At 38.0% G+C, this 27,702-nt stretch overlaps 1 protein-coding gene across 1 annotated transcript in view; it reads left to right on the top strand.

The window, feature by feature from the left end:
* The first annotated feature begins 2,639 nt into the window (after positions 1 to 2,639).
* Positions 2,640 to 27,702, top strand: part of Pcsk1 (proprotein convertase subtilisin/kexin type 1) — a 43,757-nt gene continuing 18,694 nt past the window's right edge. The window contains exons 1-7 of the mRNA XM_032899124.1: positions 2,640 to 3,038; positions 6,047 to 6,151; positions 13,890 to 14,000; positions 16,304 to 16,450; positions 17,625 to 17,701; positions 24,292 to 24,380; positions 27,313 to 27,485. Coding sequence (XP_032755015.1) covers positions 2,859 to 3,038; positions 6,047 to 6,151; positions 13,890 to 14,000; positions 16,304 to 16,450; positions 17,625 to 17,701; positions 24,292 to 24,380; positions 27,313 to 27,485 — 882 coding nt within the window. The 5' untranslated portion in view covers positions 2,640 to 2,858. The remainder of the gene's footprint in view (positions 3,039 to 6,046; positions 6,152 to 13,889; positions 14,001 to 16,303; positions 16,451 to 17,624; positions 17,702 to 24,291; positions 24,381 to 27,312; positions 27,486 to 27,702) is intronic.

Raw genomic sequence — 27,702 nt, 5'->3', positions numbered from 1 at the left:
GGACTGACCCTGACCTGACCTCAGGTAGCAATGAATATCCCAGTAAGAGCACCAGGAAGGGGAAGCCCTGGGGTCCGCTAAGACTGAACCCCAGTGAACTAGGGACTGTCGGGGGAGGGCGGCAATGGGGGGAGGGTGAGGGGAACACCCATAAGGAAGGGGAAGGGGGAGGGGGATGTTTGCCCAGAAACCTGGAAAGGGAATAACACTCGAAATGTACATAAGAAATACTCAATTTATTAAAAAAAAAAGAAATACTCAAGTTAATAATAATAAAAAAAACCCACTAATGAAATATTACTTCTAAAATATATTTTGTTCCAAAACACCTACTGCTTTAATTATAGAGTTAGCACCCATAGTTATAGTTATTACCCATAGCAAATGTTTAAACCTACACAGTATTAGGAAATATTAAATTATTCTATTGCCATTCCTTTTATTTATAAATAATATTGTGTTTTGCTACCCAGCCTTAATTGAAGCCATCTCCCTCCCTCAACATTCTTAGTTATTTCTGAAAATCTTGGAATACTATTATTCCAAGGCTGCAGATGTTATTTTTGTTTGTCCAGTTTGTACTAAACAAACTGCATATTATGTCAGGCTGCATATTTAACTTTATAGTAGCAAAAGTCTTTATGAATTTGCTTTCTGAGGCCAAATAGATGTTGTGATCTACGGGAACGTATTCCTTCTTTCACACTAACCTTGCACTTGTTACTTTTCCAAACATCCAATAAGTTGTTAACTGAATCTCTGAGCATTGGGAGCAGTCACAATGGGCATGCCACAGTAGAAACACGGTTCTTTTTAGTATCCGAATTATTCCCTTCTCTATAAAAACCAGTAAGATCAAAATGTTACTAAAAGAATTAAGGGCTAGAGAGACAGCTGTAGCACAAATAAAAATCTGAGTTTAGATCCCAGAAACAGTTTCTTGAAAGGGCCCAGTTTAACATCAGGACTATGAAGAACAGAAACAGGGGGATTGCTAGGGTTTGCTGACTGAGAGTCTAACGCAGGTTCAGTGAGAGACTTTGTCTCAAGAGAAATAAGGCAAAAAGTGATAGAATAGGATACCCAGCTTTGTTTTCTGGTCTCTGAGCATACATGAAGGTATACACAAATACAAGTAGGCACAACCTTCCCACACACACATATGCCTTAGCACTAATGATTCCCACTCCCCTCCACACACACATACACCTTAGCACTACTGAACCTCTATCATGTCTTGCCTTGTTTACATATAGTGGAGAACATCTCTTAATTCTTTTCTCTGTTTATCCCAGTGCCCTTTCCAGTGACCTTCCTTTTCTTGCTCTATCCCATCTTCCCCCATACTCCAACTCCTTCCCTTCCCTCTTAGAAGGTTAAAGATTTTTTTTTTTTTCAGAAAAAAAATACATCTCTCCATTTCTTTTCCTTGCCAAAGCAGTCCGGTGAACAAGATGCACATAGTAACCACCATGGACCCCATTATACTCCCATTCAGGCTTCCTATTTTGCTGTTCAAAGGTAGGAAAGACCCAGGTCAAACATACAGCTGCTGAGAGCTGGCCAGGGCAGCAAAGACTCTTGCACAGAGGCACTGAGACTGTCGCTGTTCAGACCTCGGTGCTGAATATTAAAGTCTCTAGCCTGTTCAATCCCTCCAAATCCAGATAGAGCCCATCAAGGCAGTGTGAATGCTGTCTCGAAGGTGGGCATAGGGACATTTTCTTATTCTCCTTCTAAGAGCAATCTCTATTTCACAAAGATTTAATGTGAAAGTGCTGGTACAACTTTAAGTCAACGCCAAAGCTGAAATCTCCAGTGAGGGAAAAATAGAAAGTTCTGGGTTAATGAAACTAGCCCCTCTCTTCCCTGAGTCAATATAAAAGCCTTTGGGGCTTCAAACCTTCTGGTTGAAAACTTAAAACACGTCTCTATTTTAAAAACTCGCGTTGCTAATCAATCAATCAATCCCCTTACTGAGTTGAATTTTAGAAATTGTTTTAGTGGTGTTCAGAAGCAAGAGAAGAGGATTTACGAGGGATTTAAAACACACTATGAAAACGTTGTGTAGTACTTAAAACGAGGAAATACTTATTTTCTTAGGTGATTTGAAACAATGCATCAGGTAACTTTCCTCCTCTGCTCCCAGCCTGGCAGATTGAAAGATTAAAGCTCAACTCTAGTTTTTGTCTGTTTTATAGCAAATGCTGATACTCAAGGGCCATTATAAGAATCCTATCCTTATTCATCATCACCAGGTATGTTCATAGGAGATACAAAGTAATAGAGAAAATAGATGGAAGGTGGGGGTGGGAAGAAGGGAGTGAGGGATAAGTGCTTTCTGCCTTAGAATCTTGGTAGTTAAATTCAAATGAGGCGGTTCTCTTTGAAGAATGGAGATGTTTCTCATTTAAGAACAGACAGCAGAACTGACTGATCAGTTTTGTGCTTTTTTTTTTTTTTGGTTTGTTTGATTGATTAATTTTGTTTTGTTTTTGTTTTGTTTTTTTCCTTTTCTTAATCCTTCCCTGCCTATTTTAGTCACTTCTCCACCCCGCCGCGAATACCATCCAGTTCCCAGTCCAGGTAGATCTGACGTCAAGAGATGGCTTTCGTCGATTTGACGTGTAAACATTCATTTCTATTCTGGCTGGGAAGGCTGGGGCTCCTCTCAGCCAGGAGACTGAAGTGCTTCAGTGAACGCTGGCTCATCGCCGCCCAGCCTCTCCCAGGGAGCCTCCTAGCTCTAGTAAAGCAACCCAGAGCCAGGAGCAGTGTGCAGGGTGGAAAGGTCTAGCCTAGCTGGTGTGTTTCTGATCTTGCTTCTTTTCTCTCAGCCCTTCCTACTTGTGCGAGCCATGGAGCAAAGAGGTTGGACTCTGCAGTATACTGCTTTCACCCTCTTTTGCGTTTGGTGTGCACTGAACAGTGTAAAAGCGAAGAGGCAGTTTGTCAATGAATGGGCGGCGGAGATACATGGAGGGCCAGAAGCTGCTTCTGCCATTGCCGAAGAGCTGGGCTATGACCTCTTGGGTCAGGTAAGAGTTTTCACTTTTGAGAAACTTTCTGGGGCTTAAGGACGCTGGTAGGGACGAAGTGCAGACTCCCGAAAAGGAGCCTCAGATTGCACTACCCCGCGCCCAGTGTCGCAAGCAGCTAGGAGAATCTCCCTCAATCCCCCTCCCCTCCGCGCGCGCGCTTTTACAGGGGAAATGCTTGCATTATTTATTGTTTGGGCTGGGCGCCACTAAACAAGAGGAAGCTGCCCCAGCTCAGCCGACCCAGTTCTCTCTGTTGTCGTCTCTAAATTTGAAATCTGCTTCCTCGAGGTTTGGAAAATAAAATAAAAATCCCTCTGCGTTTGTTCGGGGAACTTGAGGTGCACACGGGAGTCTCACCTACCTTGGAAAAGGGAGTGCGCTCGGTCCCCCTGGGACACAGGCAGCTTGTGTCCAGAGCCGGCGCTTTCCTTCTTTTCAATATGGCAGCACCAGCTCCCAGTTCTGAAAACAGGGGCCAGCCAAGCAGCCTCTGAGATGCCTGTATGTGAGGGCACGCCCAGCTGCTGGGACTAGTAACTCTGAGATCAGGTGGTGGTGGCGGTGGCGGTGGCGGTGGTGGTGGTGGTGGTAGTTCAGAGTCTGTAGTGGAAACAGGAAGAGGGTTAGGTAAGGGAAAGCATCGCCAATGGGGGAATTCAGGCTTTTTCCTTCTTACTTGGGAAGTCTGAGCTTCCTAACTTTGCATGGCCAGTGTCTTAGCAGGGTCTGGTTGCAGAAATGACTGTGAGGAAAGGATCTCTTTCCTTCTTGTTCTTCGGCCAAGTGAGCAAATATATCCTGGGGTTTTCGGGTTATGAAATAAACTGATATTTGTCCAAGTGTATGCTGAATTAACAGGCAGGTGGGGAGGGGCGCACAGAAGTGGGAGCCTGCTTGGGCAGAGTGGTCCCAAAGGGGAATCAAAGAGGGTGCGAGTTCTAATCTGGGCATTTCTTTCCATTAAAGCCCTGACCCTTGCCAGGGAGATTGTCCACAGGTAAGCGGGGAAGGAGGGAATAAAGAGTTGTAAAACATTTTGGCGCCTTTTCTATTCTGGAGGTGGTGATTGAGACTCTGAAGTCATGGATGAGTAATCTGTGTAGGCGGTGTCTATTCCATACATCAAATCCACTAGGAAATAAGCCTTCTCTAGCCAGAGGCTTCATTCTCTAACTCCGTGAGCTAAATGATCTTGAAAGGCCCAGCATGAAACTCAGTAAAATTCCCAGTGCCTTTCTGAACAGTTTCAGGCTGTGCCTTAGGGACTAAAGAATAAAAGGAGGAAAAGAAATGCTAAGGATGGTGGATTGGAAATAAACAATTGCAACCGAATGAAATTTGTGTAAGAGATGTTGTAGTTGGTGGTTTAAGTCAGCTTTTATTTTTTTATTTTTTTATTTTTTGATAGAAGGAGAAAAAGGTAGAAGGGAATTTGGGAGGCCTGAAAGAAAGCTACTAAGGATATCTAATACACAGGAATTGAGGAGAAAAGTCTGGGGCTGCCAGAATAATATGGTGAGTGAGATTGGAGAAGGCCCTTTAGATATAGAAAACAGGTTACAGGGGAAACAGAAACAAAGCTGCTTTGTATTATTTGGTTATTGTCTGCATTTCTTGAGCATTTGGGGACCGTAGAGAGAGAGAATAGCTGTTGGAATTTTCTTGGTGGGTAATATAAGCACCATGGAAATTTGTTTGTTCTGAGTGGGAGAGGTGATATTTAGTCAACAGCCTGGTATTTGTGACTGGAAAAGAAAATATTAAGATTCTCCTCCTCCACATGTCACACATTAGCATCACACACACATCTAAACCTAAACCGCTATGTATATATTTTTTTCAAAATAAACTAGCTTCCCTCTAGTCATTTTTTTTTTTTTCTGGAGCTGGGGACCGAACCCAGGGCCTTGCGGTTGCTAGGCAAGCGCTCTACCGCTGAGCCAAATCCCCAACCCCAAAATGCCATATTCAATAACAAAATAATAATTTCAAAGAATAATGATTTGTAAATGACTAATGGTGCTTTCCCGGTTTGGCTTCCTTCCCATTTTGTCCAGCATTCTAAAAATCACACTAAGGCAAGCATCCTAACATTATAGCCTCATGACAAAGATAGGAAGAGGACAGAGACAAGGAGCAGAGGTAGCTGGTGGTAGAAACAGAGCTGTGCAATCCTAACCTTGTCTCATGGCTTTTGACTTGTCCTCCCAGATCCAGCTACAGCTCTCAGGAAATTCTCAGCCCAAGGCTCTGTTTTGGAAACAAGCCTCAGCATTTCTACGGAAAGTAATTTTCTCAGTTATGAAAACTAGCAACTTAGAGAACATCCATTTTCTTTGAAACAGTACAATCATTAATATCTTAATTTTTTAAAAAAAAGAAGCATTAAAAGATTTAGTCAATTAACATTTTATACTGTTTTGTGTAAAAAACAAGCAATAGTTCTAAATGAACCAGAGGATATAATCACCAAAGAAGTATACATAGCCTAAGGTGAGGCCCCTGTCTGAATACAGTACACTTCCTGAAAGCATTGAACTTCTAAAAACCAGAATCACCAATAATGGCTGATAACATTAATTACAATTGATTCAAACACTTTATATCTACAATATCTTATTTTAACTGAATGTTAAATTTATTTTAATAAATTTTTTAAAATCTGAATGGATTTTCTAGTATTCCACAAATCATTGTTTCCTGGCAGGATATGTTTGTTTAAATAGGCATTGAGAAATATTTTTTCATGCAAGAAAATACAAGGTACTTCCTCTAAATTACATGAACTAGAAGCATCACTATTCTCAAGTATGAAGCCAGAGCAAGATACTTTCCAAAGGTCATCTCAAAACTTCTATGCCTTCCTCATAAAGTCAACTTCAGTGGATTTAATGGAATATATGTTTATTAATAAAAGACAACTTTAGTTAGCATGAGTTGACCATTTTAAATTGTCCATATATACATTCTGAAGAAAGTGTATTGATATTTCGATTTTTTAATAGATTGGATCACTTGAAAATCACTATTTATTCAAACACAAAAATCATCCTCGAAGATCCCGAAGAAGTGCTCTTCATATCACTAAGAGGTTATCTGATGATAATCGTGTAAGTTTGCATTTGTTCTCAAATTCTCAGCCTAACCGACTGTTTTCTATGACTCCCAACAGAAGCATTTGATTCTTCTGTATTGTGACAATGATTACTAATTTATAATTACTTATTATTTTCTTTCTGTGAAATTGAGCTCATGATATGTTTGGATTATAATAAGCTAACAAATGTTAATTTTATACATATGCTTAGTTATGTGTGGTAAATTATTTACATGTATAAACTTGAGTTTTGAGTGCAGATCAGAGAGAGGCATTGATGAAATAATTGACTATTGTCAGTCAAAAGCCTTTCATATGTTATGTGGCAAATAAGAAATGTTCCTTTTTGACATCCTTGAACTCAGAATATGTAAATATAATTTTAATATTTATTCAATTATGTGTAATTGTAACATGTAATGTGCAGCCCTGATTTTAATAACACTGCCATGTAAATGAAAAGCTTTTTACCATTTGCACTGATAAAAAAATATTAGTATTTTTTTCCATCTTTATTAACTTGAGTATTTCTTTTTTTTCTTCTTTATTAACTTGAGTATTTCTTATTTACATTTCGATTGTTATTCCCTTTCCTGGTTTCCAGGCCAATATCCTTCCCTTCCCCTTCTCTATGGTTGGTCCCCTCCCCATCCTCCCCCCATTACCACCCTCCCCCCAACAATCGCGTTCACTGGGGGTTCAGTCTTGGCAGGGCCAAGGGCTTCCCCTTCCACTGGTGCTCTTACTAGGTTATTCATTGCTACCTATGAGGTTGGAGCCCAGGGTCAGTCCATGTATAGTCTTTGGGTAGTGGCTTAGTCTCTGGAAGCTCTGATTGGTTGGCATTGTTGTTCATATGGGGTCTCAAGCCCCTTCAAGCTCTTTCAGTCCTTTCTCTGAATCCTTCAACGGGGGTCCCATTCTCAGTTCAGTGGTTTGCTGCTGGCATTCGTCTATGTATTTGCTATATTCTAGTTGTGTCTCTCAGGAGAGATCTACATCCGGTTCCTGTTGGTCTGCACTTCTTTGCTTCATCCACCTTATCTAATTGGGTGGCTGTATATGTATGGGCCACATGTGGGGCAGGCTCTGAATGGGTGTTCCTTCTGCCTCCGTTCTAAACTTTGCCTTCCCATTCCCTCCCAAGGGTATTCTTGTTCCCCTTTTAAAGAAGGAGTGAAGCATTCACATTTTGGTCATCCTTCTTGAGATTCATGTGTTCTGTGGATCTAGGGTAATTCAAGTATTTGGGCTAATAGCCACTTATCAATGAGTGCATACCATGTGTGTTTTTCTGTGATTGGGTTACCTCACTCAGGAAAAATATTAGTATTTATAAGAAAGCTTCTACTCCACTTCTTTATGAGGTGTTTCAAACATGTTACATTGTGTTGATATCAGTTTTTTTTCATACTGGTTTGTGAACCAAGTCATAATTATTTGGCAACAGCAAGACATGTCTAGGGTATATATACGTAAATAGGGTAAAGAAAATTTGATTACATATTTAATATACCTATTGATTTGGGGGTCTAATTTCGAGATCAGCAGCTATGCTACTAGGAAAGAATAAATACATTAGGAGTATTGGAATACTATATGACAATGTTGTCTTTCCTGGCATTCCTGGAGAAATGCATGCTAGTTGGACAAATGTCTATGTACAAGACTACTGTTGCTCAGAACACCAAGACAATATCAGTGAGAAATACAAAGCAATCTCTCAACTTTGGGAGGAAGGAGAAAATGAAGAAAGGAAATGACAACAGTTGAAAGTACATGGAATATAGGAAGCCTGTGAATTACTTCATGGTTTGGCTTGCTCCTTGATTTTCTTTAAATAAGAAAACAAATTGTGAAGAGAGAAAATTGTTGGAATTTGGGCTGCAGAGTTCAAAAGTAGTAGAACCTACCATATTAATGTTATTTTATCAGTATGACCACAATCCTGCAGCTCATACTGGCCTATTGCTAATTCTTTATGTCAACCTGCTAGATGTAGCAGGCCAAACTGGAAACCAGCAACCTTATTAGAAAAGTTCTTTAGTCTAGTGATATTGTCTCTTACATCCCCGAACAAAGTAGATGGCTTCTTGTATGTGTGCCCTAAGAAGCTGACCAGCTTCCAGTATCCTGACTAGGTTTTCAATCCTTGGATATGGCAGAAAAATTTCCTCCTCTGCCTAAATAGATGTATGAGAAACTCAATGATGAAATGAAATCCCTTGTCATTTTCAAGGAAAAACCTGCACAGAGTAGAGTGTGCCAGCTATTCTTATTCAAAATATCTCATGCAAGTGAACATATTAATTTTCCCCTTCCGTTATTTCAGTAAATTTTTGTGAAATCTCAAGATACAACAAAAGGATAATAATTACTCATCAATAAAAATTTATTCCATGTAGGTTATAAATCTTATGAAAATTTTACCTCAAGATAAATTTACTTTAGGAAATACCTGGGAGTCCTAAAAGTTACACAGGACAAGATGATATTTAGTACTTTTTACAGATCAAAGTATTATTTACAAACCCATGGATATCATTATGCACATAATCAGAAGGCATGGACAATTTTCTCCATTCCATTTAGTCTGCTTTTGTAGAGATTAATATGCAATTCGGGTTAATGACATTAATCACAGCATGGTTTGGTACAATTGACTGTTTATCTGATCAAATGGCAATACCACTTTTTTATGAACTGCTCTTGATTTTCACTTAGCTGGACTTTTATAATGGAGGAAAATATTCTTTTAAATACATTCCATGAAACGCACCAGACTGATGAAATTCCCAACTTTAAGTGATCCCCTCCCACAAAGACTTACATGTGTCATTTAGTAGCCAGCTTTTAAAGACCCAGCTAGACAACAGAAAATATATTTCAGGTAGCGTGTTATTTTAAGACGAAACAATTGAGTTTGAAAATGCAAGCACTTTAAAATAAATTATAGTGATTAATTGCTGAAACTCCAGTCTGTCCTCATATTTATAATTAGCTTCCAATATAATTTCAATCAAAAATTCAAGACATTCCTAGTGGATATCTTTGGCCTTCAGCTGAATATTATTTTTCAGTTTTATTTTTGGATTTGATATGTGGACATTCTTATATTAAACATATCCTAGCTCACAGTGGACTCTCACTACATACATAACAGAAAAACTGTTTCAGGAGCAGGAAAGAGTCATATTTTCCAGCAAAATAAGAATATAGTATTATCTCATAATGACAATAACACAAGACAGTCTTGTATTTTCTCCAGGCCTGAAGTATAATAAGATTATGCCAGAGATGTGGGCCATGTAATTTTTGTATTGTCAGATTTGCTTGTGTAATGCATGAGGGTGAATTAATGACAAGTTTGTCTAGTCAGTAATGCACATTTATCACCTCAGGTTTTCAATCTGTTTCTTATATTAAATACTCTTGGGCAGGATGTAAAACACAGGGGAGCCAAAATTTCAAATTTACACACATAGCACCATTCTTGTATAACGCTCATAATTTTTACCTTTGTATTTGGAGAGAGAAATGAAGCAACAAGAGTGCTGCAAGAACACCCACATATATATGGAAATTGAACAATGCTCTACTCAATGATAACCTGGTAAAGGAAGAAATAAAGAAAGAAATTAAAAACTTCTTAGAATTTAATGAAAATGAAGGTACAACATACCCAAACTTATGGGACACAATGAAAGCTCTGCTTTGTTGGTTGACTCAGCTCATAGCGCTGAGTGCCTGCAGAAAGAAACAGGAAAGAGCATATGTCAGCAGCTTGACAGCACACCTAAAAGCTCTAGAACAAAAAGAAGCAAATATACCCAGGAGGAGTAGAAGGCAGGAAATAATCAAACTCAGAGCCGAAATCAACCAAGTAGAAACAAAAAGGACTATACAAAGAATCAACAGAACCAAAAGCTGGTTCTTTGAGAAAATCAACAAGATAGATAAACCCTTAGCTAGACTAACCAGAGGACACAGAGAGTGTGTCCAAATTAACAAAATCAGAAATGAAAAGGGGGCGATAACTACAGAATCAGAGGAAATTAAAAAAAACATCAGATCCTACTACAAAAGCCTATATTCAACAAAACATGAAAATCTGCAGGAAATGGACAATTTCCTAGAGAGATACCAGGTACCAGAGTTAAATCAGGAACAGATAAACCATTTACACAACCCCATAACTCCTACAGAAATAGAAGAAGTAATTAAAGGTCTCCCAACCAAAAAGAGCCCAGGTCCAGATGGGTTCAGTGCAGAATTCTATCAGACCTTCATAGAAGACCTCATACCAATAGTGTCCAAACTATTCCACAAAATTGAAACAGATGGAGAGCTACAGAATTCCTTCTATGAAGCCACAATTACTCTTATACCTAAACCACACAAAGACCCAACAAAGAAAAGTAACTTCAGAACAGTTTCCCTTATGAATATCGATGCAAAAATACTCAATAAAATTCTTGCAAACCGAATCCAAGAACACGTCAAAACAATCATCCACCATGATCAAGTAGGCTTCATCCCAGGCATGCAGGAATGGTTTAATATATGGAAAACCATCAATGTAATCCATTATATAAACAAGCTGAAAGATAAAAACCACATGATCATTTCATTAGATGCTGAGAAAGCATTTGACAAAATTCAACACCCCTTCATGATAAAAGTCCTGGAAAGAACAGGAATTCAAGCCCCATACCTAAACATAGTAAAAGCCATATACAGCAAACCAGTAGCTAACATTAAACTAAATGGAGAGAAACTTGAAGCAATCCCACTGAAATCAGGGACTAGACAAGGCTGCCCACTCTCCCCCTACTTATGCAATATAGTTCTTGAAGTTCTAGCTAGAGAAATCAGACAACAAAAGGAGATCAAAGGGATAAAGATTGGGGAAAAAAATCCCTATTTGCAGATGATATGATTGTATATTTAAGTGATCCCAAAAGTTCCACCAGAGAACTACTAAATCTGATAAACACATTCAGCAAAGTGGCAGGGTGTAAAATGGACTCGAATAAATCAGTAGCCTTCCTCTACACAAAAGAGAAACAAGCTGAGAAAGAAATTAGGGAAATGACACCCTTCATAATAGTCCCAAATAATATAAAATACTTCGCTGTGACTTTAACCAAGCAAGTGAAAGATATGTATGATAAGAACTTCATGTCTCTGAAGAAAGAAATGGAAGAAAATCTCAGAAGATGGAAGGATGTCCCATGCTCATGGATTGGCAGGATTAATATAGTAAAAATGGTCAATTTACCAGAAGCGATCTACAGATTCAGTGCAATCCCCATCAAAATACCAATCCAGTTCTTCAGAGAGTTATACAGAACAATTTGCAAATTTATCTGGAATAACAAAAAACCCAGGATAGCTAAAACTATCCTCAACAATAAAATGATTTCCAGGGGAATCACTATCCCTGAACTCAAGCAGTATTACAGGGCAATAGTGATAAAAAACTGCATGGTATTGGTACAGAGACAGCTAGACCAGTGGAATAGAATAGAAGACCCAGAAATGAACCCACACACCTATGGTCACTTGATTTTTGACAAAGGAGCCAAAACCGTCCAATGGAAAAAAGATAGCATTTTTCAGTAAATGGTGCTGGTTCAACTGGAGGTCAGCATGTAGAAGAATGCAGATCAATCGATGCTTATCACCATGTACAAAGCTTCAGTCCAAGTGGATCAAGGACCTCCACATCAAACCAGAGACACTCAAACTAATAGAAGAAAAAGTAGGGAAGCATCTGGAAAACATGGGCACTGGAGTAAATTTCCTGAACAAAACACCAATGGCTTATGATCTAAGATCAAGAATTGACAAATGGGATCTCATAAAACTGCAAAGCTTCTGTAAGGCAAAGGACACTGTTGTTGGGACAAAATGGCAACCAACAGATTGGAAAAGATCTTTACCAATCTTACAACTTATAGAGGGCTTATATCTAAAATATACAAAGAACTCATGAAGTTAGACTGCAGGGAGACAAATAACCCTATTAAAAAATGGGGTTCAGAGCTAAACAAAGAATTCACAGCTGAGGAATGCCAAATGGCTGAGAAGCACCTAAAGAAATTTTCAACATGTTTAGTCATAAGGGAAATGCAAATCAAAACAACTCTGAGATTCCACCTCACACCAGTGAGAATGGCTAAGATCAAAAACTCAGGTGACAGCAGATGCTGGTGAGGATGTGGAGAAAGAGGAACACTCCTCCAGTGTTGGTGGGATTGCAGACTGGTACAACCATTCTGGAAATCAGTCTGGAGTTTCCTCAGAAAATTGGACATTGAACTACCTGAGGACCCAGCTATATCTCTTTTGGGCATATACCCAAAAGATGTCCCAACATATAACAAAGACACATGCTCCACTATGTTCATTGCAGCCTTATTTGTAATAGCCAGAGGCTGGAAAGGACCCAGATGCCCTTTAACCGAGGAATGGATACAGAAAATATGGTACATCTACACAGTGGAATACTACTCAGCTATCAAAACAATAACTTTATGAAATTCATAGGCAAATGGATGGAACTGGAAAATATCATCCTGAGTGAGGTAACCCAATCACAGAAAAGCACACGTGGTATGCACTCATTGATAAGTGGCTATTAGCTCAAATGCTCGAATTACCCTAGATACACAGAACACGTGAAACTCAAGAAGGATGACCAAAGTGTGAGTGCTTCACTCCTTCTTTAAAAAGGGAACAAGAATACCCTTGGGAGGGAATAGGGAGGCAAAGATTAGAACAGAGGCAGAAGGAACACCCATTTAGAGCCTGCCCCACATTTGGCTCATACATATACAGTCAACAAACTAGATAAGATGGATGAAGCAAAGAAGTGAAGGCCGACAGGAACCGGAGGTAGACGTCTCTGGAGAGATACAGCCAGAATACAGCAAATACATAGGCGAATGCCATCATTAAACGACTGAACTGAGAATGCAACCCCCGTTGAAGGAATCTTAGAAAGTACTGAAAGAGCTTGAAGGGGCTTGAGACCCCATATGAACAACAATGTCAACCAACCAGAGCTTCCAGAGACTAAGCCACTACCTAAAGATGATACATGGACTGACCCTGGGCTCCAACCTCATAGGTAGCAATGAATAGCCTAGTAAAAGCACCAGTCGAAGGGGCAGTCCTTGGTCCTGCCAAGACTGAACCCTCAGTGAACATGATTGTTGGGGGGAGGGTGGTAATGTGGGGAGCATGGGGAGGGTAACACCCATAGAGAAGGGGGAGCAGCTGGGGGATGTTTGCCTGGAAACGGGGAAAGGGAATAACAATCTAAATGTAAATAAGAAATACCCAATTTAATAAAGATGAAAAAGAAAAAGAGTGCTGTAATAGTCTCTGAGGGCCCTGGCTTGTTGACTTGCCCATTAAAATGGACAAATTTGCATTATGGCCTATTTCCTGATGACAACTTTCTGCAGGTCTATTCCCACTGTAAGCAAGGTGAGAATAATCTAAAGGTCCAAGTGCTGCACTTGCTGCTTCTCCTCCTGCTAAGAGTGCACTTTTATTGTAATGGAGGAAACAATTGTCTCCTCAGTTGGAAATCTTTTCTTCACCCTGGGCTGGCAGTTTGAGGTCAGGTAAAAATATCACTATGATATGTGCACTTTGGGGAAGAGGATTTTGGACACAGAGGGAAGATAAATATATCTAGGTAGAAGCATGATTTTAATTTTATTATAAAATATTTGTAGGTGATATGGGCGGAACAACAATATGAAAAAGAGAGAAGAAAACGTTCAGTTCCAAGAGACTCAGCATTGAATCTCTTCAATGATCCAATGTGGAATCAGCAGTGGTACTTGGTAAGTACTGAAAGGAACATTTAGGATCTAGGATCTTTAAACTGCTATATCATCTTTATGGTGGATCTGTTTGTCTATCCATGTATCAGTATTAGCGTTTTTAGAAAACAGAATTTATAGAAAAACTATCTACATATCATCTACATCTGTCTATATTTATCATCTATAAAGGGGATTTATTAGAATGGCTATGGGCTGTGTTCCAGCTATTCCAACAATGGCCATCTACCAATGGAAGGTCCAAGAACCCATTAGTTGTTCAGTCCCTGAGTCTGGAAGTCTCAACTGGTCTTCTTTATATACTGAAATCATTAATGCCAGGTAATGAGTAGACTTGCTAATGAAAGCAAGAAGGCAAAGATAGAGCTAGCTTCTTTCTTCTATGTCCTTCATATAGGATATCTGCCAAGGGTATGGCCCAGATTAAAGGTGTATCTTTGTACCTCAACAGATCTGGATTAGAAGTAGATCTTCTCATTTCAAATTATCTAATTAAGAAGAAAATCTGTCATAGGTATGCCCAGCCATTTGTGTTTTAATTAATCCAAATGTAGTTTAGTTGACAACCAAGAATAGTCATCACAATATCTAATATAGAATTTGACAGAAGCTTATACTATCTAAAAAGCAGCGCTGATGGAAAATTCATGGCATGAATCTTTTGTTTTGCTGAATGGGTGGCTAAAACAAATCCATCTGTTAATGCTCATTGTCTGTGTGTCTTCTTAAGTGTAGCTGGTGTAAGTGCAGAGGAATAATGTCCTAGCCAGAAGTAATTTTTAGGTACACAACTCATATTATGACCACTATAGTGGTAGAATTTTCTCTAGAGAATTCTCTAGATTACTTATAGACAATAGTCATAACAATATGCAGTCCAAAACCAACAGTTTTTTTGACATAATTCAAATAAGAATCTTTAAATCAGGCAGAAAGAAGAAATGCTAGGAAACTATTTACAAATACTTAGGTTTTCAAATCATGGTTCCTTTAAGGTATTTACAAGGTCTTGACTGGTGTATGAACATGCCTTCAACATGTTCTCTGATGTTGTAATATCAAGCCTCTACGGTAGAGGCATAGACTACTAGTAAATGGACTTGCTGCTGGGAATAGAGTAAAGATAATTTTCATAGCCACAAACTAAGGGTTTTTATTCTATATTAGATATGGAAGACCATAAGTTCCTCATTCCTTTTGTTTAAATTAAGCAATACTTGCTGATCCCAGCAGAAGACCTGTGTCCACTAACACATTTTGTGTATTGACTAAAAGAAAATCTAAGTTGCATTCTAAGTGTTTGATATCACTAACTCATTTTCTCTTTCAATTCTTACATTACTAAGATAGATAGAATTACTAATTTTAACTATTTCGGCAACAAAAAAACAGAGACATTGCCAAATTGAATAATTTACTTAAATCTCATGGCTAGTACTAGTAGAGCCAAAATTCATGGTTTTAGAGGCCATATCCTTAACAACTATACACTATAATTACTGTTGAAACTTACATGGGGACCTTCTTCTCTACCATGGGCCCATCAAAATGCTGTGGATTTCCAACTTGCCTGATGCAGCCTCACAATCATCTGAAGAATCTTCCTCACTACTACATTTTTATGCAGAACATTGACAAGGTGACAGCCCATTTATGGGATTTTTATTGTGGTTATTTAAGCACTGCTTGCTGACTCCTTCACCAAGGAAGGAGTTTACTACTTGTCTCACATGCTTATGAATGTGTTATTCTGTTTCCCAACTCTTCTGTATAGCTTGACCCACTAAATAACAGGAAAATTACCTGAAAAGGAAAAAAATTACTTAAATGGCATATATGTAGAAAAGACTATTAAATTTCAATTTCTAGTAAGACTACAGTCTCCTAGCCATTCCACATCCATAGTTCTCTCTTAGGACAATATTTCTCCAAGAACCGTAAAACCAAAAAAAGAAAAAGAAAAAGTGTCCTCAGTGTGGCAATGAATACTTAGAACTTCAGTGAGATGAAATAAAGCTTTAGTACCAGGAAAGCTTGAGCTTGTTAAACAACTAGAAAAAAAAAACCAATATGTGTAGTTAAGATAAGAGGATAATTCATGTCTCGTGATTTTTTTTTTCCTTAGGACAACTAGAAGACTAGCATAAAATGGGTTATTTGGCTTATAACCTCAACTTTATGCTTTTACTTTACCCAATTCCCTTCTTGTTACCCAAGGAAAAAGAAAAAAAAAATGGTCTTAAGTTCATGATTAAGCAAGAAAGATCATAATTTTCTCAATGTTTCTTGTTTTTCTTCACTAGCAAGACACCAGAATGACTGCATCTCTGCCCAAGCTGGACTTGCATGTAATACCTGTTTGGCAAAAGGGTATTACTGGCAAAGGAGTTGTTATTACTGTACTGGACGATGGCTTGGAGTGGAATCACACAGATATTTATGCCAATTATGTGAGTCTGAGCTGTCCTATGTCTGTCACTTAGGGAGCTATCTCTGGACATGCAGGATTTTTCTTCCTTAAAGAGAGAAGGGCTGCTGCCCGAGAGTCTGTCTCTGGGCCTATTATTAGTCTGTCTAAACTTGTTTTGTATTAGTAAGCATAAGAAGAGTCCAGCAAATTCAAGTATTACACATGACAATGTGCATTAGGAAGTGGGATGAGGGGTTCTTACACCAGTGAAATTGTTAAAAATCCTTTGGACCAAGAGCCACACTGTTTTTAGAGCTGAAATCAGTCAGACCAAGCTTAATGCCTGAAACCATTGGTTACTTTCCAAAATTCTTTATGGCTCAGTATCCCTTCATCCTAGAGTTACATAGATTTAATTCATAGTATGCAAAATCAAGATGAGCAGCACAAGAAAAATGGCAACCAAGAATGGAAGAGTTTACTAGAAGGGGGAAGATTGTCAATTAAGTTCGTAATAGAACATGGACTCCAGAGGTTGAATGTTCTATCAAATTATCGTTTCTCTTTCTTTAGTTCTTTTCACCCATCCAAAGTTCCTAAGCTATAATTCACAGCTAAACAGAAAAGGACGGGGGACAGTAGGGAAGAGATTTAAAAAAAAATAGCTCAGAGTAGAAATGAATAAGTATTAAAATATAGGGGAATAGAAACAGTGGTGACAGAGTAGCTAAGTCAGAGATGCTTAAATGCAGCAATAAGGCTGAAAAAGAAGATGGGTAAGGAGTACTTTCTTGAATTTCAAGTAAGTTTTTTAATAATTAAATTTCATGGCTTCTTACTATACCTAAGAAAACTAAAGAAAAATATTACAGATGTTAACCCACCACATAGCCAATTCTTTTCATTTTGGTTATAAAGTGATGTATGACACACATCAAGACTCTGTGACCTTAAAAGTCATTCAATGTCTTGGAGCCTATTTGTTACCAAAAAATGAGATAGCTGAACCTATGGAATGCAGATCTTTTATGAGCATCTGTGAAATATGAGTCTGATATAGTCAATGAGTACCTTGCTCATTATTGCTGCTGGTTTGGGTATATAATCAATGTTCAGTCAGGCTAGATAGTCATTCAGGATGAGTCAGGCTCTAAAAGTACTGTCTTTTATGACATTATGCTATTATTGGTTTTTTGTTGTTGTTGTTTCTTTAGGATCCAGAGGCTAGCTATGATTTTAATGATAATGATCATGATCCATTTCCCCGATATGATCCCACAAATGAAAACAAGTGAGTAAATGTGCATTCTGGAGAAATAAAATTATGTACAATGCTGTCAGCTTGTTTTGGAGACTTATGCTCTAAATTTGGTTCAATTTCAAGTCTTGGTATATGTAAACCCATTTGGTAAATGGTTATATTTCATTGCTTTTAAAGCAGGGACAAAAACCTGTCTTCATGTCCTCCTAGTTTATAGAAAATATTTAGTTAAATTTCTCATTTTATAAAATTATCCTTCTTATATTATAAACTTTGCTCATCAAATGTAACTGAGAATTTGTAGCTTTATGGAAAGTATTAGTAATGTAATTGGTATAATTTGTGTTCTTTCTTTTTCATGAAAAAGGAACAAAATGAAATATCCACAACTCCATCCAACACCCAACAAGTCTCCACTGTTGTAGCAAATGTGTTTCATAATCTAGTTCCACCAGAAGGTCACGACCAGACAGTAGATAAGAATATGCAACTGAGGCTTGCTTTCTACATCTATCACAATCTTTAAGACATTGAAGCAGTCAGGAACCTTCAAGTGGAGAGCTCTTGACTCTTAAGCTGTTAGCTTAAGTATAAGGGAAGATAAAAACTAGTCAGTCTTTCCAAAAGCAGAAGCCAAAGAATGTCAGAAACCAAAGACTTTCAACATCTCCTAACCCTAGAAAAATTTTCCTTTACAGACTTAGTCTCAAAGCATCCATGCCTATTTGAGCATTGCCTTTATCTCAGAGTAATTTTTCTTAAAAGCTTCAAGGAGACATTCACTTTACATTTTTCCCACATAGAAGAGACTTTAATCAAAAGAGGTGAAATTGGAGTCAAAATTGGGGCTTGTTGCTGTGAGAATAGGAACAATCTTGAAAGATCTTGCTGTGTGAAACAGTTCACATGAAACATGAAGTGGTTCTCTTTTCTCTGGGGCCCATATGTCTAGGGTAGTAAGGTTAATTTAAGGTTATTTTTCTTTGACTTGCCTAAGGAACACATGCCCTGTCTGACTTCTTGTGACATGTCTGGCATACTTTTTTTCATGTAAAGGAGCTCCAACTCATATTATATCCCTTTCTACCTCAATCTTACCTCTGATGAGAACTCTTTCTTACCCCATCCTTATTTCAGAAACCTAGAATTTTTCCCCAACTCTACTCCACTCACTCCAACTAGCTCTGTACCTGGTCTCTTCTCTAGGCAGATGTCAGATTCAGGTAGCAAACCACAAACAAGGGGCACTTGAACCAAGCTATCAGTTGTATTCACTCTTGACTTGAGTATGACCCACATGTCTTCCACTCCAACACCTCCTCTTCAGGTAAAGATCTCAGACAGGCAGTGCCTATCTTAGCACCTATTACCTAAGAGAAGGGCCCGATGCTTCATTCAGCTCCATGAAGACTGACTGTGAGGATCCTACAAATGTACAAAATGTCTTTTTCTGGCCTGCTGATCCCTGATACCCAACTTCTAGAAGACCAACACAGAAAGAAAAAAGAAACTGAGCCATATAGACTTGGCTTCTCCTTTCAGATGTCTGTTTCTTCCTTGAAGAAAAAGGAAAGCAGTATAGGATTCATAAACTATTCTTTAGTACTATTTATGTGGATTTGAGTAATGGAGATAACCACAAATACATCTTAGAAACAGAGCATTCCAGTAACAATAAAGTAGAAATGCTCCTGGAGCCTCCTGGGAGGTAACATAGACATCTTGGAATTGACAGCAGGGCTCACAGACAAGCCTTCAGATATATTTCTCAGTTAAGGGGAGAAAAGGAATACCAAAAGCCCTTGTCCAAAAGGAATACCAGTTCTCTTGGAGTACTACTATATGGGGTGAGCTAGCTGGCAGTGGTTGCTTTGCCAATTACTGTATGGAGTAAGGGTAACCTTAGGGAAACTACCCACTTCTCAATGCCTCTCCTTTTTTCTACTTATCACCTAAAACTGGCTACCTGTTATCTGTATTTCTAAAAGTTCCTGAGAAAGTGAGTAGTAGGTACTTGGGAATAGGCATTACTTTATTTAAATGGTATAAAACAACATTCATTGTCCCCCTCATTAAGGCAAAGAACAATCAGCCTGTAAACAAATGGTGAGTCTGGGGAGACATAGTAAGAGCAGGCAGTGCACATTCATCCTATGTAGATCTTAGGGTCAGGCTATAGAGTAACTATAGTTATCCTGAGTGACAATTTGTATAATGATACTCTGTCATTTCCCTGATTGAGAACTCAATCCTTATATGAACCACATTTGTACTACTCTAACAAATAAAATTAACTCAACTCACAAAGAGAAAATGTTTTCCTTAGCTCATAGTATTAGATTAATTCCACTGTCAGTTGTCTCTGCTGCTCTTTGGATTTGTGGTAAGGTGCTACATCACTGTGGGGGAACAAACTGCTCATCTTACAGCAGCAGGAAGCAACCAGAGAGGAAAAAACAATATCTCACAATCAACTTCTTAGGATATGTCCCTAGTTACAGAAAATGCACATTTTAAATGTTCCAATCTCTTCCAATAGGGCCAAGGTAGGGACCTTTGGGAAATATTCCATTTCCAAAATGATCTTCTTTCTTTTTCTAAGAGGTAGCTATGTTACCCTCACAGTGTGTTTCAAAGACCCGTATAATAGTATTGATTATGCTCATCCTGAAAAACCTGGGTTTCCAGAGCATTAGCCCTCATGGGCCTTCCATTTGGCGTGAAGTTAAGATGCAATCAGTTCAAGAGTTAAAAGGTTTAGATTAAACCTTAGCTGTTCTAGTGTTTGTGTGTGTGTGTGTGTGTGTGTGTGTGTGTGTGTGTGTGTGTATTTGTATGTTTGTATCTCAGCATGTTTGAAAGGAAAATTTTTATAGCCATATTATTATGGAGATTACACAAATATGCATATATTTGTGAACATTAATACAAAGAAATGTAAATAATTGTTTACTGAAATGATTTTGATGATAATGACAATGGATGATAATGACAATATTAGTGGTGTTGACAATGATGGTCATCATGGTTTCTCACTTAGCAACTGAGATGGACTGCAATGTATTAAGAAATCAGAATGACAAGAATGGCATCATTTGATAGGAGCAGAAGAAGAAACATTTTAATTTTCTCAGCCAATTCTGAATTCTGAATTTTCAAATGAAACAATGAAAATATTTCTTAGATCGCTCTTGGCTATCAGCCAGAAAAATAGTATCCCGATTGTTTATTAGAAGCTACAATATAGAGAAATATCTTCTAGTACATTGCCAGATAACATCTTTTAAGTTTAGAAAATGAGTGGCCCCATTTCATTAGCCTATTCAACAATTGGAGATCTATAGTCCCCAATTCTATGAGCATTATCTCCCTAAATTATCCTATCTCTGTACTTCATCATCACTACATAAAGAACCACATAGAGGCACAGATGGTTATCCCTCTGCCAATCAACGGAGGAATCACCAAATATAAATCTTTTTTTTTTTTTCCGGAGCTGAGGACTGAACCCAGTGCCTTGTGCTTGCTAGGCAAGAGCTCTACCACTGAGCTAAATCCCCAACCCCTATCAAATATAAATCTTAAAATTGCAGCAACACTTACTATTAAGACAGCATGAATCCGTATTCAGTATTTCAATAACAATTACAAATTATTTTTCTAGTCAAAATAAGACAAGAATGTCTTAAGCAAAATAATACTCATTACTGTTTGAATTTTTAAATCAGTTTTTAAAATGCCAGTTACTACCACTATTCTAAGTTAGTAGAAGTTGTTTGTTTGTTTAAGTAACCATTCACATTTTGATTATTCATTGCTAGTAAGGAAGCAAGCTGGTATAGCCACTACAGAAATTAGTGTGGAGGTTTCCCCAAGAGCTGAAAATGGATTTATCTCAAGGTCAACTTGTACCACTTTTAGGCATATACCCAATATCTCTACTTCTTACTTCCACAGCAACAGAGTTACTTACTTGTCCATCCATGTTTATTGCTTCTTTATTCATAATAGCCAGAAATTAAAAACAGCCTAGATGTTCATCAACTGGAATGGATAATGACAATGTGGTATACTTTTACAATGAAATATTATTCAGCTATTAAAGAAAATAAAACTTCAAAAATTGCTGGTAAATGGATGGAACTAGAAATAATCATCCTGAGGTAATCTAGACCACTAGACAAAAAGACTGCATATTTTCTTTTATCTGTGGATGCTAGCCTTTATGCTTTAAATATATACACTTCAATCCAAATAACCACAAATCTTAGGGACCCAATTAGAGACCAGCTGAGGGGGGCAGATATTCCAGGGAAGGGGAAATAGAACATCATGCTGTAAAGATATAAAGGGGAAACTAGAATAGAATTAAATAAGAAGAGGGTGATGGAGATGAGTAAAGTAGGGAATATGTGGAGAGACATTAAACATTAAAATCCTGTGAAAAACCATATGGAAACCTATTACTGTAGAAGCTTTCTTAAGTATATTCTCTATGAAAGAAATTTAAATGAAATTACCATATAATAGGGGAGAGAATACCTCAACCAGACATCTTATGTTACCAAGTAAAATCTTCAGTGACAAGCGTAGGTTGAATCTTGCTGAATTTGAACAGACATGTGACACAATAATATAAGTTCTGAGTTTTGCCCTTGGCTATTTTGAAGTATCTTTTATATGTTCTGATTTGTACACATTCTTTGGAACATTTCAGGACAGCTTCACTTGCATTTGAGTTGATCCTAACTCAAAGGTAAAATGTAAAATGGGGTTTTAATAATCATCAGCAGATGTTATAAGACCTTGGAAGGTATGTAATGTGCTCCCACACCACTATCTACTGTTAGTGCTGCTTGCCCACTTAGCTTCATTCTCCATGGGGTCTTGAGAGGCAGCAAGACTTGACTTAAGTGCTCCCTCATGTTCAAGGTTTACAAGAAAGGCAGTATTTTCTTCCCCCACATCAGCATCAGTGTGTTGTTACAAAATTATTAAAAAAAAAAAAAGGTGTCCATTACCCCCACTAGGTTCGGCACCGCAGTGCCCCAAGATATCCGGTAGATATCTTAATCTCAGTCAGCAAAGCCTCTCACCCACTTTGCTTCATCTTATATCACACTGCTGATGGCCTCTCTCTGAGCCTAGCAACAATTTCTCTGCCCATCCAGTTCCCAAGGCAGGCTGCCACCATGCCAGAAATATACATCTTAATTCTGTGGTGGCTTAGTGTCCCAGCCACCACATATTCTCTTAAACATAATTCACCACAAGAAAGAACACACAACACAATAACCTCTGATCCAATTCATAAGATATAATTTCCCACCTAAACATGCAAAGCCCTGTACACATCTATTAAGAATATTCATAACAACCTGTAAAAACAGAGTGGAATCTTGACATCAGCCTCCATGTTCTCTCCCGGCTTCCTCTCTCCCATCCCTTTCTGTTCCAGTCTCCTCCCCTTCTCTCAAACTTTTCTCCCACCCATTCTTCCTTCTCTCCAATGACAGGTCTTGTTTTATCTTGTACCTGCTTTCACCTGTATGACATCTTACATCAGTGCTTGAAAGCTGACTGTGGGGGGATGCAGTACTTCAGAGGAAAGAGTAAGCAGAAATGTCTTTATTGGCTCAGTAACTTCAGGAAGTTTATATTCTGTGCTGGGAAGAATTGCTCTATAACCAGTATATTGCAGTACTTTCTAGAGGTATCTGGCTAATGTTGGTACTAAAAGTAATCCTTCCTTTTTTTTCTTTATTTCAGCATATCTGTCAGTGACTCCTGTAAGTCACTAGCAGCTTTTGTCCTATAGCCAGGTGTTTCTGCAATGGATTCACCTCAACATTACCATCAGTTATGAGCCTTCCTGAGTCAGGCTGGTTGAATATAAAGATAATTATTTCCTCCAGAATTTTAGAACTGGTGCTTCAGTGGTAGAAATTAGTGTGCTCAAGAGTGAATAAATCCCACCAAGTACCCTGAAATAATCAATTCCTCTCTTTGGCTGATTAGAAAGCAGTCTTGTTCAGGCCTCAACCATGTTATGAGAATGTCTCATCTCTCAATTAGTCAGTAGTATCCCCAGAAAATCACATATTCTTAGTCATAGGAAGTCTTTGGCCATCACAGTGTGACACATGGTAAGAAGAATAGAAAAGAGCTAACAAGGGGAGCCTAGTCTACTCTACTTATTAGGGCTGATTGAGAACTTAATCCAAGGCCATTCTGAGAACAATTCCATGGCCAGTGTGCAACACTGTCCTTGGGTGTTGACATATTCACAATAATGTCAGAAGTTACATTGGCTCAGTGGCTATAGTGGCTGAGCTCTTAATAGATGTTTTAAGTGCTTTGCCCAATCAGCTCACATGACCTTCACAACAATCCTTTGAGGATAAGTCACTTATCCAACACCACACCTTCGGTTACTGGCAGAAACCAGAATTTGAACTCACATGTTTGGACCCTGCTATCTATAGCCTTCATCTCGACACATTTTATTTAACTTCATTAGGAAGAACACAAGGAAGAAAGCTGATAAAGAGAATACCATGGCTTTATGGGAAAGCACAAATCTTTATTTCTGTTATAAATTTTATTCCTTTAATTTTTAGACATGGAACAAGATGTGCAGGAGAAATTGCCATGCAAGCAAATAATCACAAATGTGGAGTTGGAGTTGCATATAATTCCAAAGTTGGAGGTAATGCAGTCTTATCCTGTAATTTAGCACTTTAATTGGAGGCTTGTGTTCCCTGCTATAAGATTGGGGGGGGCACTTTCTCCAACCTAAAAAAAATGAGTTCCTTACAAAATTTGCTACAAACTTGAGTGTGGCTTGCAAGTAAATCAGTAGACCTAGATTTCTTGAATATGGATAGCTGAATATAGCCGAGACATTCCCAGAAGAATAATGACATGGTGAATTGCACTTGAATAAAATCTAATATTCTCTGTACTCTGCTTCAGAAGGGATCACTATTAATCTCTTGCCAAGAAGGAATAGACAAATTTAGGTAGATATTCCTTGCTTCTTAGTCTACATTCTTTGCAAAGAATAGTTTTTAAAATTATTTTTTAAATATAGATTCTTGTTATATGAAGTAGGCAATGCTACCTTAAATGCCAAAAAACGGAGAATCATTAGTTGCTTTATATAGTATATGGTAGAGGACATTTAAATAAAAAAGCCATTTATGTACATTAGAAGGGACCAACAGGTAACTAATTAGAACAAGCAGAGGTTACCCCTCTAGGCTCAAAGTAGCAAAGAAAAAGGGAGGTCAGTAGAAAGTAAAGAAAGGAATCTATAGCCAAGAGAATTCCTGGGCAGGAGCTCTGACTTCATACCTGTAAAAGGAGCTGCTTCCAAACAGAACTGAGGCAAGATGGGGTTGGGAGGATGAACACAGCACTTCACTCAGCTTCCATGACCACCCTCATACCTGGGCTGCACTTCACAGAAGCCACTGGGAGCCGCTGGGAAGGCAAGAGAGCCCACTGGCAGATTTCATGTTCCAATGAAGACCACTGGAGAACAAGTCTGTTAGAATGTAGAAAGAAAACCAAATATTGTCTCTTTCATTATATACTCCCTACCTTGGACTTCATAGCTGTGTAGTAAAGATTGAGCTTAATTTGGTTTGAAACAAAGAGAACATTTGTATGCCGTGCCTTTACAATAAAATCACATTAAACCCTACATGGTTACAGTTTAAGTTTGGCTATGGGTTTCTTTTCAGAAACCAAATAAATATACATTGTGACATGGATATATGTGCATTCTCACCAATAGAGGACACTCAGATTTTTAAGCATCACTCCTGATTTTTTCTTTGTTTGTTTGATACTATCAACTTCAAAATGTTGTCCTAATTTAAAGAAATGCAGGTACAGATATAATCAACTCAAACAAAAACAAAAACCACAGAATTCACTTTTTAAGTACCTGTAAACCAAAGAGCTATAGATTGTGAAGAAATGATCATGTTTTGTAAAAGAATTAAAATCAGGTTCTTAAGGTAACCAATAACAGACAGAATCAACATTAAACTAAAATATAAAACTTCTGATCCTAAACCTATTGTACTTTTTCATCACTCCAGCATTCGGTGGTCCAGTCTCCATTTGAAGAACTATTTAATGTATGAGGTATCCACTGTACAGCAATTGAATATCATACAGTATATTATAGAACATGTCCCTGTAGTAGGCAAGGTAGATTTGGGTGCCGTATTTCTGGAGTTTGAATCCTGGCTTCCAAGCTGTGTGGTCTTAAACAAGTTACTATGTTTCTCGGGCATTGTAGCTGTCCACCTATAAAATACAAGAATTACAGTATCTATCTGAAATAATAGTTATAAAGACATAAGTTTCTGTGTGTGATATGTATGAAATAATGACTACATGTAATTCATGTGAGCTGTTATCATCATCTCCATTTTATAGTTGAGAAGTGAAATAGTTTCTTCAGTGTCAATACAGTTATAAAAAATGAGAGCTGAAATGTTTTTCTTCCAACAGGGTCTGTAGCCCAGGTTGATCTTGAACTTACTGTGTAGCCAAGAATGATCTTGGATTCCTGCTTGCCTCATCATCCTGTTGTAGGCTTGTAGATACTACCTCATTTAGCAAAGCAAATCTCCATGACTTTCTTGGATCATGTAAATTATGTATACATCCCATCTGTTTTCTAGTAAATAATAGTGTGAAAACATGAGGCTGCAGAGTCCATTGAATTATTAACCCAAAGCTGGGAATAACCAGGTATCTGTCTGTTTTGTTCAAATTATCTTTTCTCTTTTGACTTTTAGATTTTATGAGTCTGATGATAGGTGAAAGGGTGTTGGAAGGTGCAGAAAGCTCTCTCCAGGTGAAAAATGTTCTCCTTCAATAAGGAAATCTGTCACAATGATTTCAACCTTAAGATTATTTATAAGAAAAGAAAGCATATTCTTTGAAAATACTTCTCAGCAAGCATATAAAAGAATAGCCCCTGGGTTATGTTTAATCCGAGCTTAGAAACAGCAATTCCTCCTCTTTGTTGGTTTCCTATTGTGGATGGATTTTTTCTGATCAGGGATACAGTTTCTTTTCAGAGTTCTTCTATAACAGGTTGGGCCACAGCCATCATGGCACAGGCAGGAGCACGTGTGTTGACAGGGGGCTTTTGGGTTTTATTTTTCCTTCTAAAAGTTCTGTTATCTGTCACTTTGTTCAGATGCTAGAAGGAAAGGAGACACTTTTAAAACTACTATAACATTATAACGGTATAGCATATATTATAGTAATAATATAACAAATGTTCTGGCATTTCCTCTGGTGGTACTTTGGATCTCAATATTACTGGCAACAGCTTTAAATCATCAACAACAGCAACAAATCACAGCTTCTTTATAGTACATAATATTAGCTCTAAAGTTCACACAAGAAAACTCAAAAAGACAGGATTTCATCCCTTTGGTGCTATTAGGAACCACTTCACAACAAGTGTTGAACATCCAGTGACTACTTCTTTTGGTATTTTTGTTGTTGTTTCAGAAAATCCATTAAGACTGTGATTGGTGTTTTATTTTTCTCTGAAACACTGACATTCCTGTTATATTCCTGTTGTGTTGCTTCTTTGTTTTGCTTAGGCATAAGAATGCTGGATGGCATTGTAACTGATGCCATTGAGGCTAGTTCAATTGGATTCAACCCTGGCCATGTGGATATTTACAGTGCAAGCTGGGGCCCTAATGATGATGGAAAAACTGTGGAGGGGCCTGGCAGACTAGCCCAGAAGGCATTTGAATACGGTGTCAAACAGGTGAGATGCTTAGCACAGCCTCACATGAAACAGTAAGGATGGGGGAAAACATTTAGGTTATAGGAAAAGATGGTAAACTGTGAAAAAGCCTTTCACAACTTTAAATGCACTTAAACAACTAAATCATTCTTCAGAGAGATGAATGTTCAAAATTAAGAACATTTCCATACGTGGTTCCAACGTAATGCAAAGATTCACTACTTTTAGAATATTTATA

The sequence above is a fragment of the Rattus rattus genome, chromosome 3 (assembly GCF_011064425.1).
Source record: "Rattus rattus isolate New Zealand chromosome 3, Rrattus_CSIRO_v1, whole genome shotgun sequence".
Lineage (NCBI taxonomy): Eukaryota > Metazoa > Chordata > Mammalia > Rodentia > Muridae > Rattus > Rattus rattus.
This window is presented reverse-complemented; position numbering and strand designations above follow the sequence as displayed.